General features: G+C 40.1%; 1 protein-coding gene across 1 annotated transcript in view; it reads left to right on the forward strand.

Moving 5' to 3' along the window:
- LOC123968709 (glutamate receptor ionotropic, kainate 2) overlaps positions 1-15,591 on the forward strand; it is a 315,329-nt gene that overhangs the window by 94,535 nt on the left and 205,203 nt on the right. The window contains exons 2-3 of the mRNA XM_046045615.1: positions 2,002-2,169; positions 4,456-4,713. Coding sequence (XP_045901571.1) covers positions 2,002-2,169; positions 4,456-4,713 — 426 coding nt within the window. The remainder of the gene's footprint in view (positions 1-2,001; positions 2,170-4,455; positions 4,714-15,591) is intronic.

A 15,591-nucleotide genomic window follows, 5' to 3' on the forward strand; every position in this document is an offset into this window, starting at 1 on the left:
CAGCAGGATAATGCACCATGTCACAGAGCTCAGATCATCTCAAACTGGTTTCTTGAACAATGAGTTCACTGCACTCCAGTGGCCTCCACAGTCACCAGATCTCAATCCAATAGCGCACTTTTGGGATGTGGTGGAACAGAAGATTCTGAGAGCTCACAAATCTACCAAAGTTCATATTGAACATTTTGGAAGTATGCCACAAAGAATTAAGGCAGTTAAAAGGCAAAAGGGGGTCAAACCCTAGCAAGGTTTACCTAATAAAGTGGCTGGTGGCCGTACAGTGCCATGATATTAAAAACTTCATTAGCTATAGTCTTAAGCATATATGTTATTTTACCTTTTTTATATTTCCTGCACAGTGTTAACTTTGTCAATGAAAATTTTGATGACAAATTATTTGATGACTTTTCAACGTAAATTAAAAAATATTTTCCAATACAAATTACGACAAAATACACAGAACCTAGATTACGGCATGTTTAACTGGCTCTGGCTACGCAATGCAATGCAAAAGATTTGGTCATGAGTGGGACCACAAGCCAGGTCAGAAGAAAACAGAGTAAGTCCGTATGCTTACTTCTAAAAGGAATTTTTACAGCTAGAATGTCCTTCAGCAAAATTAGTACTGTATAGTATAATAATTATGACTAAAATTAGAACATGTAAAGTATAGTACCACTTCAGTATTTCTAAGTATGGTAACTGACTCTAAATAACAATATGACATGTGGCAAAAATAGCCCGGGGCTCAAAAGCTTAAATGTTTCTTGTGTGTGCACAGGGTAATAGAACCCTGATTAAACATTTCACTGTTTAAGATGAGATTCTGGACAAATTTTCAATTTTCAATTTGTTTCGTCTTCTGCAGTGTTTGTTCCCAATTGCAACAATAAAATATTGTGGCAAAAAAATAAAAATTAAATGGCAAAATCTGGTGTCCTGTTATCCGTCTTGACTGTCATTGTGCATCCAATACAGGACACACGGTGCCATGGGCAAACTGGACCTGCATTGAGTGCTTGGCTACTGCTGCAACAGTTTCATAAAGCTTTAATACTTCTAGAATCAATTAACCGAGCTGTCTGTGTATCTACCCAACACCAGTAAAAATAACTTATTGCAACGTGGTTTCCTTTGAAAGATGTACTGCTCAGAAAAGTGCTGGACAGCGCTCATAAATGACAATCGATGGATGAATAAGGAAGTGGTGCATCTTTCCAGAGTTAACTGAAGAGGGAGAGTCTGTGCAGAAAGTGTAGAGTGTAGATATTCCAATAATAAAAAAGTAATAAGGTTAGGTTTTCTCTGTATTCACGTTTGTATTGTTGTTGTTATTGAGACGTGTTCCTTCATTGTGTAGTAATAATTGTAATGAGGAAGCTGGTTATTGTTGTACAGATTCTCATGCGTGACAGCATTTGCTTGCAACATCTGAGACCTTACAGTGTTGACTATTTTTAGTAATAAATTGTACAAAAGATTACAGATTTTAAATTGGGTAACTAAACTACATTTACCAATCCCAGTACCACTCAGTCTTTTACATTTTGGGGGGGTGAGCTTGTTTGCTGTTGTACTGAAAGTTGGCTTGATCCATTTCATATCTGTTCATTCAGTGGAGAGACCATTCTGCAATGTGTTGGCCTTTCGCAGGAGGTGGAGGTAGCTGCTAGCTAACGTTAAGACAGGAGAAATAGGCCCTCTGGTACCTTTTTAAAGTTTTGTTCTTTACTTGTTGTCGTGTTCGCCGCCTTACATATCTCAGCTGCATTCTCCTTCAGTTTTTCTTTCTTTCTTTCAGGTTTTCCCTCTTTCAGGCCTTTTGTTTTATGTCAAATTGATTATACAGGTTTTTAAGGTGTAAGCCATTTTTTCTCTCTTACTCTTATTGTGAAGCTTCTTCCAACAGGTAGGAATGGCTCTACATAATCATGAACATGAAAGCCTCTTTTCCAACTAAAACAATTCAAGCCTAATCAGTTGTGTCTCTTTCTTCGACAGGGGGAATATTTGAGTCCATTGAAAGTGGCCCATCAGGTGCTGAGGAACTAGCCTTTAAATTTGCTTTAAACACAATCAACAGGAACAGAACCCTACTGCCAAACACCACGCTCACATACGACATCCAAAGGATAAACATCTATGACAGCTTTGAAGCCTCCAGGAAAGGTATTTATGCGTTTGTGATTGGAAGATCTGCCTCCGGTGTTGGTATCCTCTCGACTGCTCTGTGTGTGTAACTATATGTGTTAGTGTGCACATATGCTATGCCATAGCTGCTTTGCATCGTAAATGTATTCTCCATTTGCAAGCAGTGGCTTAGATTGTGACAATTATAATCAGGCGAGGGAGAAATAGCTGAGCACTTCAAATGTAAACAGAGAGAATTGATTGGTTCCAGGTAATGACTCAGCTGCAGTAATTCAAAGACCTGTTTGGCCCCCAGAGACAGCCAATAAAGTGCTATAATCTATCAGTTTTGTGTGTGCATCAGGCTGACATTTCAAGTCTCTTATCAATTTCGGGCCATTATATCCTGTTTCAGTGATTTAGCCAACTCCGTTATTTCAAATATGGTGATTAAAGTGCACAGTTGAGCCAATACAAAGATGTGCAGTTGTTTGGATGTCTTCCGAATCCAATTTGATGAAAGCAAGCTCAAATTGATCTCAGTCACACCTTTAGCTTCAGCTTCGTGTTGTGGAAATGTTATGTACCAAAGTAGAGGTTTTGTTATCAATAGCAGTAGATACATTAACAGTATATAATATATACATTTTTCAACACTACATTGGCAACAACATTTCTATTCCAAACCCATGGGCACGGATGTACCCAAATTCAGGGGGCTGTGTTCCTTTTCACACAGCTCTTGCAGGCCACAACAAACTATGGGGAAACCATGTCTTTATGGTGCCTGCATTGCTTTATATATATATATATATAATCTGTGTTACCCATAAGTTCATTTATTTGTGGCAGCCCACCACAATATCAATGCTGACCGCCACAGATTGATGTTTCAATTTCTTTTTTACTAGGCCTATTTAAAGTCGTATTTGAATGCAGAGCGCCGTAGCACATTAGCGCAGCACATCCTCTCACCCGTCCTTCTCGCGCTCCCTCGTCTACACAGCTGCACAAATATGTCCAACAATGTCAATGTCGGAGACCCAGCTTAAAAAAGTTATTAGCAAGCATGTAAGGAGCCTGGATATCAAGGAGAGCTAAGTTAATGTCAGAAAACACCTGGAAAACATATCAACTGCACGTGTGCAGTCCATAATGAGCACCCACTCTCGGGGGACCCGGGGCCATGCTCCCCCCGGAAGAACATTTTGTAGATTTTAAAGTTAAATGCTTTAATTTGGTGCAAAATTAAGAGGCTATCTATGAAGAACTTTGTATGCTTGTAAACAATGTTGTGCTCTAATAAAGTATTTGGAAAAAAACCCCAAATCAATGAATAGAAAATCGAATATGTAATTACGTGTAATTATTATTTTTTCTACTTTTAATGGACACATGTAATATGTTTTATACTTAAAGTGAATATAATCCCATTAATCTTATTTCCATCCTGTATAGATACTTTATTTTGAAAACCGAATGTTGTCACATGTGTATCCTCGCGCTAAATTCATCCAGCCTGACCCAGTTTGATAAATAAATAAATAAATAATGTTGTAACATGAAGACTTCACAGCCTCTTCAGGTAGGACTCTCATACTGCAGCACTTGTCTTTGTAAAGACAAACTGACAGGATAAAATCTCTAACCTGCCTGTCAGCTGGCTCTAGGTGTGTCATTTACCGTAAAGGCTTTAATACGTGTGCACTCCAAATGTAGGCACGGCTAGCTTAATCGCCTTCTCACAAATGAATGACAGAAACAGGCCGTTAACGTTAACATGGTTACCTCAAAAGAAAAGTGGTTGTCTCGAGTCAAATGCCAAAGTGTGCGAGCTTACAGTAGCGCAGAGCAGCGGCGCAAAACACAACTTTAGAGGTCTGAAGTGTAATTATGAGATGTGTAAAAAATATTTGCGGTTCATTTTGAAACTAAGGCGGGGCAAATTAGACTATGGCGGGCCGCCATGGTGTCGTTAATTAATAGGGAAACACTGTACACAATACTTCATATTTCATTCATTAATTGTTAGTTTGGCTCTGCACGTGGGGTTTGTTGACCATAAGAAAAATATAGAATATCACCAGACTTATACCAAATATATCACAAAAGATTAAATACACTAATGAATACTGTTAACATACATAGTATGCCCCTAATGCTAAATTGTTGCTTACGACATAATTCACAGAACGCTTACATCAGCTAGTTTCTACTAAAGTTTCTGAGCTCTGTAGGAATTGAATAGACCACTGGTCATTATGAGCATATGCTGCATATTGTTCAAAGTAAAGGGCGCTAACTAGTCATGTTTCCCCCCTCTAGCCTGTGACCAGCTTTCTCTGGGGGTAGCAGCCATCTTTGGGCCCTCACACAGTTCCTCTGCCAATGCGGTCCAGTCCATTTGTAACGCCCTTGGGGTGCCACACATCCAGACTAAGTGGAAGCACCAGGTATCGGACAACAGAGACGTCTTCTATGTTAGCCTCTATCCTGACTTCTCCTCCCTCAGCCGGGCCATCCTGGACCTGGTCCACTTCTTCAAGTGGAAGACGGTCACTGTGGTTTATGATGACAGCACTGGTAAGACCACAAACACTTCCCTTACTTTTACAGATAGATCTTCTCCTCCTTTTGTTTCCTTCTAGCTGTTCGCTCTGAACTTGTCCAGCAGTTACCCAGATGACTCATTGTTATTCCTAATTCATTTTTTCATATTGCATACATTTCCCAATCAAGGGTAAACACTGGGTTATATTCTACATTTAATTTATTTATTTACTGTTTGATCTTATTGGTAAATACCATTCCTATACGACAATGTGACATAAACAAAGAGAGAAAACAGTTTCACACATTTGACACATGCATTGTATGTAGAAACAAACTGAAAGTAAATATAGAAATAAAGCAATATAGACATGACAACAAAAATAAGCTGTGTCATATTGCAGCAAGAACAAGACCTCTTGTTAGAAATAACAACTTCCAAACATTTCTGGACAATTTCTTATGTGATAATTGTTTGATTAAACGAATAAATATTTATTGGTAGTTATTGTGAATCCATCTCCATCATGCAAAGTAAAGGTCATTTCTTCATTTTTCTAGCAGTTTCAGTTGTGTTTACATCCCTTGAGGCACCGTATGTACTGTTGTCCCAGCAATAAGAAAACCTCATTCAAAATCACATTGACATTTGTAATAATGCTCATTACTAAAGAACATAACCTTGTTCCTCATGTGGTTTACTGCATTTGTCTAGACAGGGATGGTACACAAAAAAAAGATGTAATATTCATGTTTATTTAACACGACTTTCACTTTCTTTAATGAAACGATTGCTGTTGCGCGTTAAATATCACACAGTGGTGATTTGAGCTAAATGTTAATGTCAGCGTGGCAACATGCTCACAATGACAATGTACATGCAGACGATTATAATGTTTATCATGTGTACAATCTTAGTTTAGTGTGTTAACATGCTAAAGCAAAGTTTCCACCACAGGAACTTTACCCCGGAACTAGGAACCTTTGGAGGAACTCGCTGCATTTCCACCTGCAGGGACCAGGATATAAAATAAGTTTGAGGGTGTTTATTTTACCTCCCCAAAAAGTCCCTGCTTGGGGGGTAGTACTTTCCGAGCTACTCACTACTTGCAGCCAGCGTGCAGCGGCGTTTTTGCCAGCTAACAGCTGATGGGCTTAAGCTGAATGCTGGGTCCGGTTATTGTTTTACGTTTTCATCAGTCAGGAGGTTTCGGTCTCCTCCTCTCCAAAACAAGCGGACCAGTTGATACAACAGGTGATGCAGCACGTTAAAAATCACGTTCCTCCGACGCTCAGGCGACACAGACACGAGTGCTGCAGCTGATCTGGAAATGATTTAATGACCTTCCACACTGCTGCGATTTGATGTTTCTGTGCTGGAGTTCTGCCTCTATCCAGTTTGTTATTCAATTTGTAACAAACTTTAATCATGTGTATCTTCATTATTCTCCCACATAAAAAAGCAGTTTTTATTGGTCAAGCATATTGTTTTTCATTATATTCCAGTGAAATCTGATGTTCATTAATAAATGTTGCTTATGGATCGTGGTTACTAAATAATGATGCCTGTCCATCGCTTTGTGTGGAGTATACGTCAGCTGGTTAATTTGCCTAATCTTCGCAGGTCTTTAGGCCGCGGTAGAAACGCACACAACAGTGGGCTGAAGGAACCTATAAGTTCCTTGAAAAGTAGATCCTGACACTTTAAGATCTACTTTTAGTGGAAATGCGGCTTAACAAAGCTACTTGATACTAAACACAATGTGCAGCTGACGTTGATGGTAATGCCATTAGTTTTGCAGATATTTGGTTACAAAGTCTTGTCATTTCATGTGGCAAAAAACATGTAACACAAGATTAATAATTTGTATCTCTATTGTGTATCTACTGTGTTTCCTATATTGACGTGCACATGCATTATCATGAAATTGGTGAATGCTGTATGTTTCCTCCATGTGCTTGTGTCTTCTTAGTATTTTGTGTTTTCACAAGCTGTAAAATAAAGATAACATTTTTATATGTAACTAAAAGTAATGGAATAGCAGAATGAGAATTTGCCTAGGTGTAGCTGAGCAGTTACCAACTGTATGTTCCATAATTCATGGACATGAGCGAGTTTGTGAGGCTGCACAAGATGCCTTCCTTGTTACTCGGGAAAGCAGACAGTGTTCAAACCTTGCTATTATTACGGTCCAGGTCACCAAGCGACAAATAAGCCAGCAGGCTGGGTACATGTACCATATGCCAGGGGTCAGGGTGTGCCAGCCTGAAGACAGGCTGCCAGGTTTCCCAGAGCTCCATCCAACAGACACACTGGGACTAGTTTGGCCTGGATCACAGTACTGCAGTGTGTGTTCACTGTATTTAGCATTCAGGCCAGCTTAACTCTAGTTTTGGAGTCATATGCTAATTGCATGTGCAAGATAACAAACAATCCAAATTATCAAGAAAAATCTGCAAAGAGCAATATTTCAGTTCATGAACTCATTCATTTTATTTACAGAGTTATTTCTGTTGAGTGTCATCAGAGGCTGCAGGCATGAACTGATTGGAAGAGAGCTCTCCAGTCCATCAAAGTGCTAAGTGTGGCACATAAATTCAGAATCCTGTTCATGTTCATGCAGAGTTCAGTATAATTGTGTCAGATGACATTGTCCACTGTCTTCTTTATTAAAACAATGTGAGGTGATGAATCCTCTCAGCAGACTGTTTGTTTGGCAGCTCTGTAAATAGATGTACCAGTTTGACTACACTACTTCTCTTACATTTCTGACAGACGTATTTCACTTGTCTGACCGAGACGTTTGCTAGTCCCGGACAAGTTTTAACGTTAATTATGAAGCTCTGCATGTTTGACTCTCTACCTTGGCATAAACAGTAGAGTGGTGTCTCTTCAGGATGGTTGTATTCTTCCCACCTACTTTGTAGCCACATGGCGTCTCTCCGTCTCCCGATACTACTTCTGCCGAATAATAAATAAAGTGTGTCCGTAGATTTTCTTGACCAAACCCTTTTTTGCTTTGAAGCCATTATGTTGTCATTAACTCAATGTCAGTTTGAGACAACATCATGTGGGATTCTGGGAATATGCATGGCACATCCATGTGCGCCCATCAATCAATGACAGGGATGCATTGTTTATATCCTGTCAGACAGACTAGATGCACCGTTGGGGGAAATATCATGTAGCCCACCACTAATATTTTAGTCCTGTCTCGTCCTGAAAACAAAACATACATTTTTTATTAGTTTTTATCAACAAATATAAATTTTTTGCTCTATGAACAAAAATCAGAAAACTTTTGTCCATGACCAAAATGAGACGCTGAAGAGCATTTTTCATCATGTACACACCTATAGTCAGAAGAGCTGTAATCAGGCATGCTAAGTGAAAACACCTGTGTGCCTGGACCCCGGGTCTGTAGTGCCTTTTTAAGTGATAAATAAAGATTTTCACTTTAGACATTTTGACATGTCGCAGGACTCACACAGGTGTAAATACAAGGTACAAGGTTATTTATTTGTCATTATAAAACACAAGGTTGTATAACGTAAAGAAAGGTTGTAGTCCCTTCATGCTACAAACACAGAACTTAACAGATAATTAAATGTGTATTAAAACATGGTAACGTTGAAAACAAATAAAATAAAACTATAGGCTATTTAGGCTACATACACACCCAGAACATTCTGCAGTGCATTTTTTTTTAATTTGCATCTGGGGAGAATGTCCAGCAGCAACAAGATGATAAAATGGTTTCATCTTCACATTAAAAAGGTTTGGGGCACGTTTGGGGAACGGTGTCTATCTTGACTGCGTTTGAGCACCAAGCATCGTCGATGTAAAACCACATAGGGCGATCACTGAATGATAAAATGAATAAAATGAAATTCTTTTAGCTGCTTTACTGTCAGGGTCCTGGTATTGATATGGCTTGCTGGGACACCTGAATAGACGTAATTCATCATTCATATTATTAGTAACAGTGTCCTCAATGGTAGCACAGTCCTGAAAACATATGATGATCTCATAAAATAGCATGCATTGTTACATAATGAGCTACCAAACATTATACAGATTGGCTTAACACTGTAGAGAGGGTCCGTCTTTCAAAATAATTAGTTGGCCTTACTGTACACATCACTATCAATAATTTTCAGTGCTTTGAGATGCTTATGCTGTCTGCTGTATTTCAATTAACTGCCCCCAAACCCAAATAATAGCTTTTTAGCAGATTTTTTTGAATTTCTTGCCTTCATTATCCTCAACCATAATAGAGTTATTATTGTAGGAGATTTTAATATCCATGTCGATGAGCCTTCTAACCATTATGCCACTGAATTCATAAACATTACTGACTCCTTCAGTCTCGTGCAACATGTCTCCGGTTCAACTCATAACTCAGGCCACACCCTTGACCTTGTAATTACTTTAGGTCTGACTATAAAGTCCCTCTCATTGATAGGCATTGCCTCGGATCACAAATGTGCTCTATTTGAGTCCTCCATTCAGGCAGCTACTCCAGCTCTGAAGCAAACAGTATGTTTTTAATAATTAGTCTCCTCTAAATGTTGCATGTGGTAAATGTTGTGGTAGTTTGGTTAGGCTTAGGCAACAAAACTACTTGGTTAGGTTTACGTTATTTAACTTAAAACCTCCATGCAGGACTCGAGGTTTGTCTTGCCTCTAGATGCCACGACTGGCAACCATCAATCGATTGCTGATTTACTCCTGATCATAGGCTGAAAATCGTGTAGTGTGAACTAGGTTTAAGCAAGACTGCAAGAGGGCTGAGCGATGGAAAAAGCCAACACAATGTCCATTTTCTTTATAGAGCTTTTGATTTTGCTCTATCAGAAGATGCAAAAACAACTTACCTCTCAGAATTAATTACCAATAATTAACACGATCCCCGAGCCCTGTTGAGCACTGTCAATCTCCACCCGCTGCTTTCTCTGTTACCTCAACCCAAGATTGTGAATTTTATCATCATCATGCCCGTGCACTTCACATGTGATCTATTAATATTTTAAATTTACTAACCCAGTTTGAACTCATTACCATGCACAACCTCATCGATATAAGGTCCTTGCTGTCATTTGCCCCACTGTACTCACTACTATGAACCTGTCCCTCCCCTCCTGTTGTGTCCCCTCTTAATTTAACACAGCCTGCGATCAGCTGCTTTTCAAAAAATCCGGCTTTGATCCATTCATGCCAAACAATTTTAGATCTTTGATCTGGCTTTTGTCAACAACACAGCACTGAAACTGCTTTGTTACGAATCACAAATGACATCCTTATGCAGGCTGATGGGGGAACACGCCGTCTTAGTTCTACTAGACATGAGTGCAGCCTTTGATACCATCTATCATTCCAACCTCATTAACAGACTAAATACTCCATGAGTTGGTATCTCAGGGAAAGTGAAATGTTACTAAGCGCATTTTTCAATATATTGGCCCACTTGCCTCCTATATCCAACCGAACTCTAGAAATTTTGCCGTTATAGTTGACCCTCATTTGACATCCGTAAAACATGTCAACAAACTAGTTCAATCATGTTTTATTTCAACTCAGAAACATTGCAAAAATCAGACCATTACGATTACGCTTCTGACTTAGAAAGCATCATTATTGCCATCATTTTCTCCCATCTCGACCTTTTCACTTTCACTTTCACTTTCAAACTGCCCTGGCACATCTACAGCTTGTACAGAATGCAGCAGCTGGGCTTTTAACTTGGACTAGTCATAGATCACACATCACTCGTATTTTAGCCTCGCTGCGTTGGCTGCCAGTTAAGTTCTTGATTGATTTTTAAATTATTTTAATCAGTTTTAAGTCACAACATGGCTCAGCTCCTGCCTACATTTCCAGTTGGTTGCTTGTTGGAAAACAGTCATGTGAAAGGGGGCATGACGAATCAGAGCCGGACACGACGTGACTGATAAGACCCAATCAGCAAGCAAATTTGGGTGTCTGGTTAATCGTTTTTAAAAGTCTCAGCTTCCGCATGTCCAGACTAAAATGCATACCTAGAGTTCTCAAACTAAAAGTGTGTCACCAGCTTTTTCAAAAGTCTCAGTTAGGGGTTCTAAATCATCTGTGTAGTGTGGATGATGGGTGTAAACGTAGCAAAGGTTATGCCTTTTTAAAATAAAAATGTATTAGTGTGGATGTAGGCAAAACAAAAAGGGATAAAGGAGTGGGGACAGCGACAGGTTTAGCAAGGAAGTAAGAGAAGCTAAAAACAGTACACTGAGAAACTCCAACACCAGTTCGTAGCCAACGACTCTGAAGGGAGCTTAAACTTATCACAAACTACAAACCTAAAGCCCTCACACCATTCACAACTTGTGCCTGGCCAACAAAGTGAATGAATACTATTGTCGCTTTAAAAGACAATGGTATAGTTCTGACCATTACTGCATCCACCAGCTCCAGCCCATCTCCCACAACTCAGCAGGGGCTTGGCCCTCTCCACAGCTGCCCACCCCAGAGCCCCCCTCCTCCCCTACTAAACAACAACTCTCCTAACCCTGGAGAGGGATGTCAACACATTGTTCTAGAGGCAGATGCCTACAAAGCAGCTGGACCAGACTCTGCCTCTCCCTCGACACTGAAGAACTGAAGACCCGTCACCCTGACTTCTGTGTTAAGTCCATTGAGTGCCTTGTGCTGTTCCACCTTAAATCCATCACAGACCAACTGCTGGACCCCCGGCAATTTTCTTACAGAGCCAATAGATCCATGGACAGTGCAGTAAACATAGCTCTTTACTTCCTCTTCCAGCACCTGGACTCATCAGGATCCTATGCCAGGATCCTGTTTGTGAATTTTATCTCCGCTTTTAATAACCATCATCGCTGCTCTGCTGCCCTGGAACCTGGACTACATTAATGCACATCTTTTGGAATTACATCTATGCACATATTTCTGATTCCTACTTCATACTGTGAACTTTTGCACATTTTGTACAAACTGTACATCTTTCATTCTAAGAACAAATACACTGCTCAAAAAAATAAAGGGAACACTTAAACAACACAATGTAACTCCAAGTCAATCACACTCCAAACTGTCCACTTAGGAAGCAACACTGATTGACAATCAATTTCACATGCTGTTGTGCAAATGGAAAAGACAACAGGTGGAAATTATAGGCAATTAGCTATTAGGCCAGTACATCAGGAGAAGAGGAGGAGGCCGTAGGAGGGCAACAATCCAGCAGCAGGACCGCTACCTCCGCCTTTGTGCGAGGAGGAGCAGGAGGAGCACTGCCAGAGCCCTGCAAAATGACCTCCAGCAGGCCACAAATGTGTCTGCTCAAACGGTCAGAAACAGACTCCATGAGGGTGGTATGAGGGCCCGACGTCCACAAGGGTTGTGCTTACAGCCCAACACCGTGCAGGACGTTTGGCATTTACCAGAGAACTTGGTGTTCTCTGGTAAATGCCAAACGTCCTGCACGATTGGCAAATTCGCCACCGGCGCCCTGTGCTCTTCACAGATGAAAGCAGGTTCACACTGAGCACATGTGACAGACGTGACAGAGTCTGGAGACGCCGTGGAGAACGTTCTGCTGCCCGCAACATCCTCCAGCATGACCGGTTTGGCGGTGGGTCAGTAATGGTGTGGGATGGCATTTCTTTGGGGGGCCGCACAGCCCTCCATGTGCTCGCCAGAGGAAGCCTGACTGCCGTTAGGTACCGAGATGAGATCCTCAGACCCCTTGTGAGACCATATGCTGGTGCGGTTGGCCCTGGGTTCCTCCTAATGCAAGACAATGCTAGACCTCATGTGGCTGGAGTGTGTCAGCATCATGTCTCCCTCCATCCACCAACGCCACGTTGCACCACAGACTGTCCACCTCATCAGGAGCATGCCCAGGCGTTGTAGGGAGGTCATACAGGCACGTGGAGGCCACACACACTACTGAGCCTCATTCTGACTTGTTTTAAGGACATGACATCAAAGTTGGATCGGCCTGTAGTCTGGTTTTCCACTTTGATTTGGAGTGTGACTCCATGGGTTGATAGATTTGATTTCCATGGATAATTTTTGTGTGATTTTGTTGTCAGCACATTCAACTATGTAAAGAAAAGGAGTATTTAGTATGTGTAGAAGTGTTAATTTGTAAAACAAAAAAGACACCTATTCTATTACAGATATAGAAGGTAGGGTTGGACAATAAAATTAACTTATTGCAATATATATTACAATATAACAAATGTTCATTAAATATTCAATAAATGTTTGATTTTATTCACTTGAATCATACACGAATTAGGACTTTATTTTTCTTAAGATTTTTATTGTGTTGAGGAAAAAGGACTGAAAAAGATTTTACTTAATTTTACTTAAAGATATTTGTTTTGAATGTTCTATCTCAGATTTATGATGTGATCCACTGTTTGGCATCAAGTGTTGACCATAAATAAAAGTTGAAACCACAATTAACCATCAGGTTTCTTGTACTTTCACTCAGGAGCAAAAATCAGCCTTTAAACTTGAAAGAAAAAACGATTTGATACTTTTTGTGATAATTATCGATATTGAAAGATATGAAACTTTTTATTGTGATAACATTTTTGGCCGTATTGTCCAGCCCTAATAGAAGTGTAGAGTTTATTGATAGCCTACGGTGGTCTTTTAGTTATTCAGTATCTGGAGAATGTGTGTCTGGGTGGGTGTGGGTGTGTGAGGGGGCAAGGAATCGCTTAACCCGTCACCTCCGTTAACTAAAGCGGACGCGGCTGGTTCACTATGGGGTTAATAGTGGCTTGATTTTCTGTCTCTGTAATGGGAAATAATCCTGGTCAATTTCAACTTCTCATTGTCACCATTTCCACAGGTGACCTGATAGCAAGGACAGATAGAGTTGATGGTGCACACTGAGGGCAAACAGAAATCAGATCAGATTGGAGTCCTTAAAGAGGTTCAGGCAGGATTCTATTTCATTTAAATATTTTCTTTATATGTTTTGGTAAAGCAAATCGCCAGATGTACTGAGCAAAGGCAGTGAAGCAGAACATTTATATTATGTAAAATCCCCCTGACTCCCACCCGCTGTTGTAAACTGTGTTTGCTTTTAAGGAATGTGCTATAAAAGGGGAAGGAAACCACCTCTTTCTTTGTGCTCTTTCTCCACCAAGCGGGGAGCAAACAAGCAAATCAATAACCATAATGGCACTCCTCTAACGTCTCAACTTTATAATGGCAAAACTGAGATGGCAGCAGCATGTGTTATTGCTCTCTCAGCCAGCCATAACATCCATACTACTACCTAGAAGACTGCTGCCACCACTAGTGCTGCTCCTGCTGCAAAGTTTGATTAGGCCATAAGGAAGAGCAGGTTATTATACAATAAAACACTGGCTCGGAAAGAACCGTTTCTTTCTGCTGTTCACAATATGGAGTCCATACATTCCCCCATTTGTCAGTAACCAAACGGCTGCTGCTGTTGTGGTTCGGATTAGATAATGCTTCAGTTTGCCACAAGGAAAGCTGATAGTGGGATAAAGAAAATCAGTGTAATCTATCTCTAATACACCATATACAAAGGTGTGAGGACACTGGAATAAAGTATCATGTACCCAAGTGCAGTAAAGCTGTAGCGATTTAGACAATTATTTATTAGTCGACTTTTTTCATAATCAGTCAAGCATTTCAGTTATTTTTTCAAGCAATGCCAAATGTTCTCTGGTTTCAGCCTCTCAAATGAGGGGATTTGATGCTTTTCCTTATATGCGACAGCAAATTTTAAAGGACAATTTTTGGACAAACAAAGCAAACATAGTGAAGACGTCATTATAGAAATTTACAAATTTGCTAATTTCAGTATTTTTAGACTTAAGGTTTATAACTTAATAATAATTTCTATGATTTGGTACTCCCTCCCCATGTAATCTGATATTAATTATACAAAAAATGGACAGTTATAATACAATTATTTTGGTAGTTCGTAATCAGCAGTTTCATTTCAGATTTTCTGGAATTAACAGCCTCATTTAAACTGCTGAAACAAAGTTGGAAGCACACTTAATCACTAAAAGGATTCTGTCGTGACTCCCTACAAAGTACCGGTACATTGAGTGTCAATGAACATAAACACACGTGAAAATCAAAACATAACGCCAAAATGTATTATTTTTGTTCATGAAGTCGCCTGTCTGTTATTAGGAAAAACCTTTTTATATACGGTCTATGGGAAAAACACAACAACTGTGGATATGTAGGTATGTCATGATCTTTTACCTTATTTTTATGTTTATTTTATTCATGTCATCAGTGCAGTGTCACATCTGTCTGTGCAATGCGCGTGTCAGATCTCTCCGCCGTGGCAGCCTGAAGCTCCACTTTCCCTGTCCTCGCAACTCTAACTTCCACTAACCACAAGAAAACAAAGAGGGGAAAAGAGCACGACGAGTTTGTGGCTATAACAACGTTGTTGACACAATGTACAGATAACCTATAACCCCTGCTGGAGCAAGAGAACTACACAACGATCAGTATTTAATGTTTAATTAGACTATAATCAAAACTCACGTTAGGTCTAATTTTCAAACCGGAAAGGAGTCGGGACAACTGCTCGTCATTTGGGACTGTCCCGGATTTTTCAGGACGTCTTCACAGCAGGACTTTATTTCGTGTTTAATTGAGAGCTTTTACTTTGAAAAGTTCCGAAGGAAGTTCAAAAGAGTCTCTGGCTTGCTTGGCTCAACCCTGAAGAAGCAGTCAGAAAACGTGAGATCGGATTCCCCTGAATGAGAAATGCAGGTGGAACACGTTAGGGCAGGGCAGACAATCAAACAGGCAGGAAGGCAAAGTTACACAAGACACATAAGGAATGATATTTTTACAATAAAACATGACACAATCACAGCACACAAACCCAAAACAGTCAG

Source organism: Micropterus dolomieu, linkage group LG03 (genome assembly GCF_021292245.1).
Source record: "Micropterus dolomieu isolate WLL.071019.BEF.003 ecotype Adirondacks linkage group LG03, ASM2129224v1, whole genome shotgun sequence".
Classification (NCBI taxonomy): Eukaryota; Metazoa; Chordata; class Actinopteri; order Centrarchiformes; family Centrarchidae; genus Micropterus; species Micropterus dolomieu.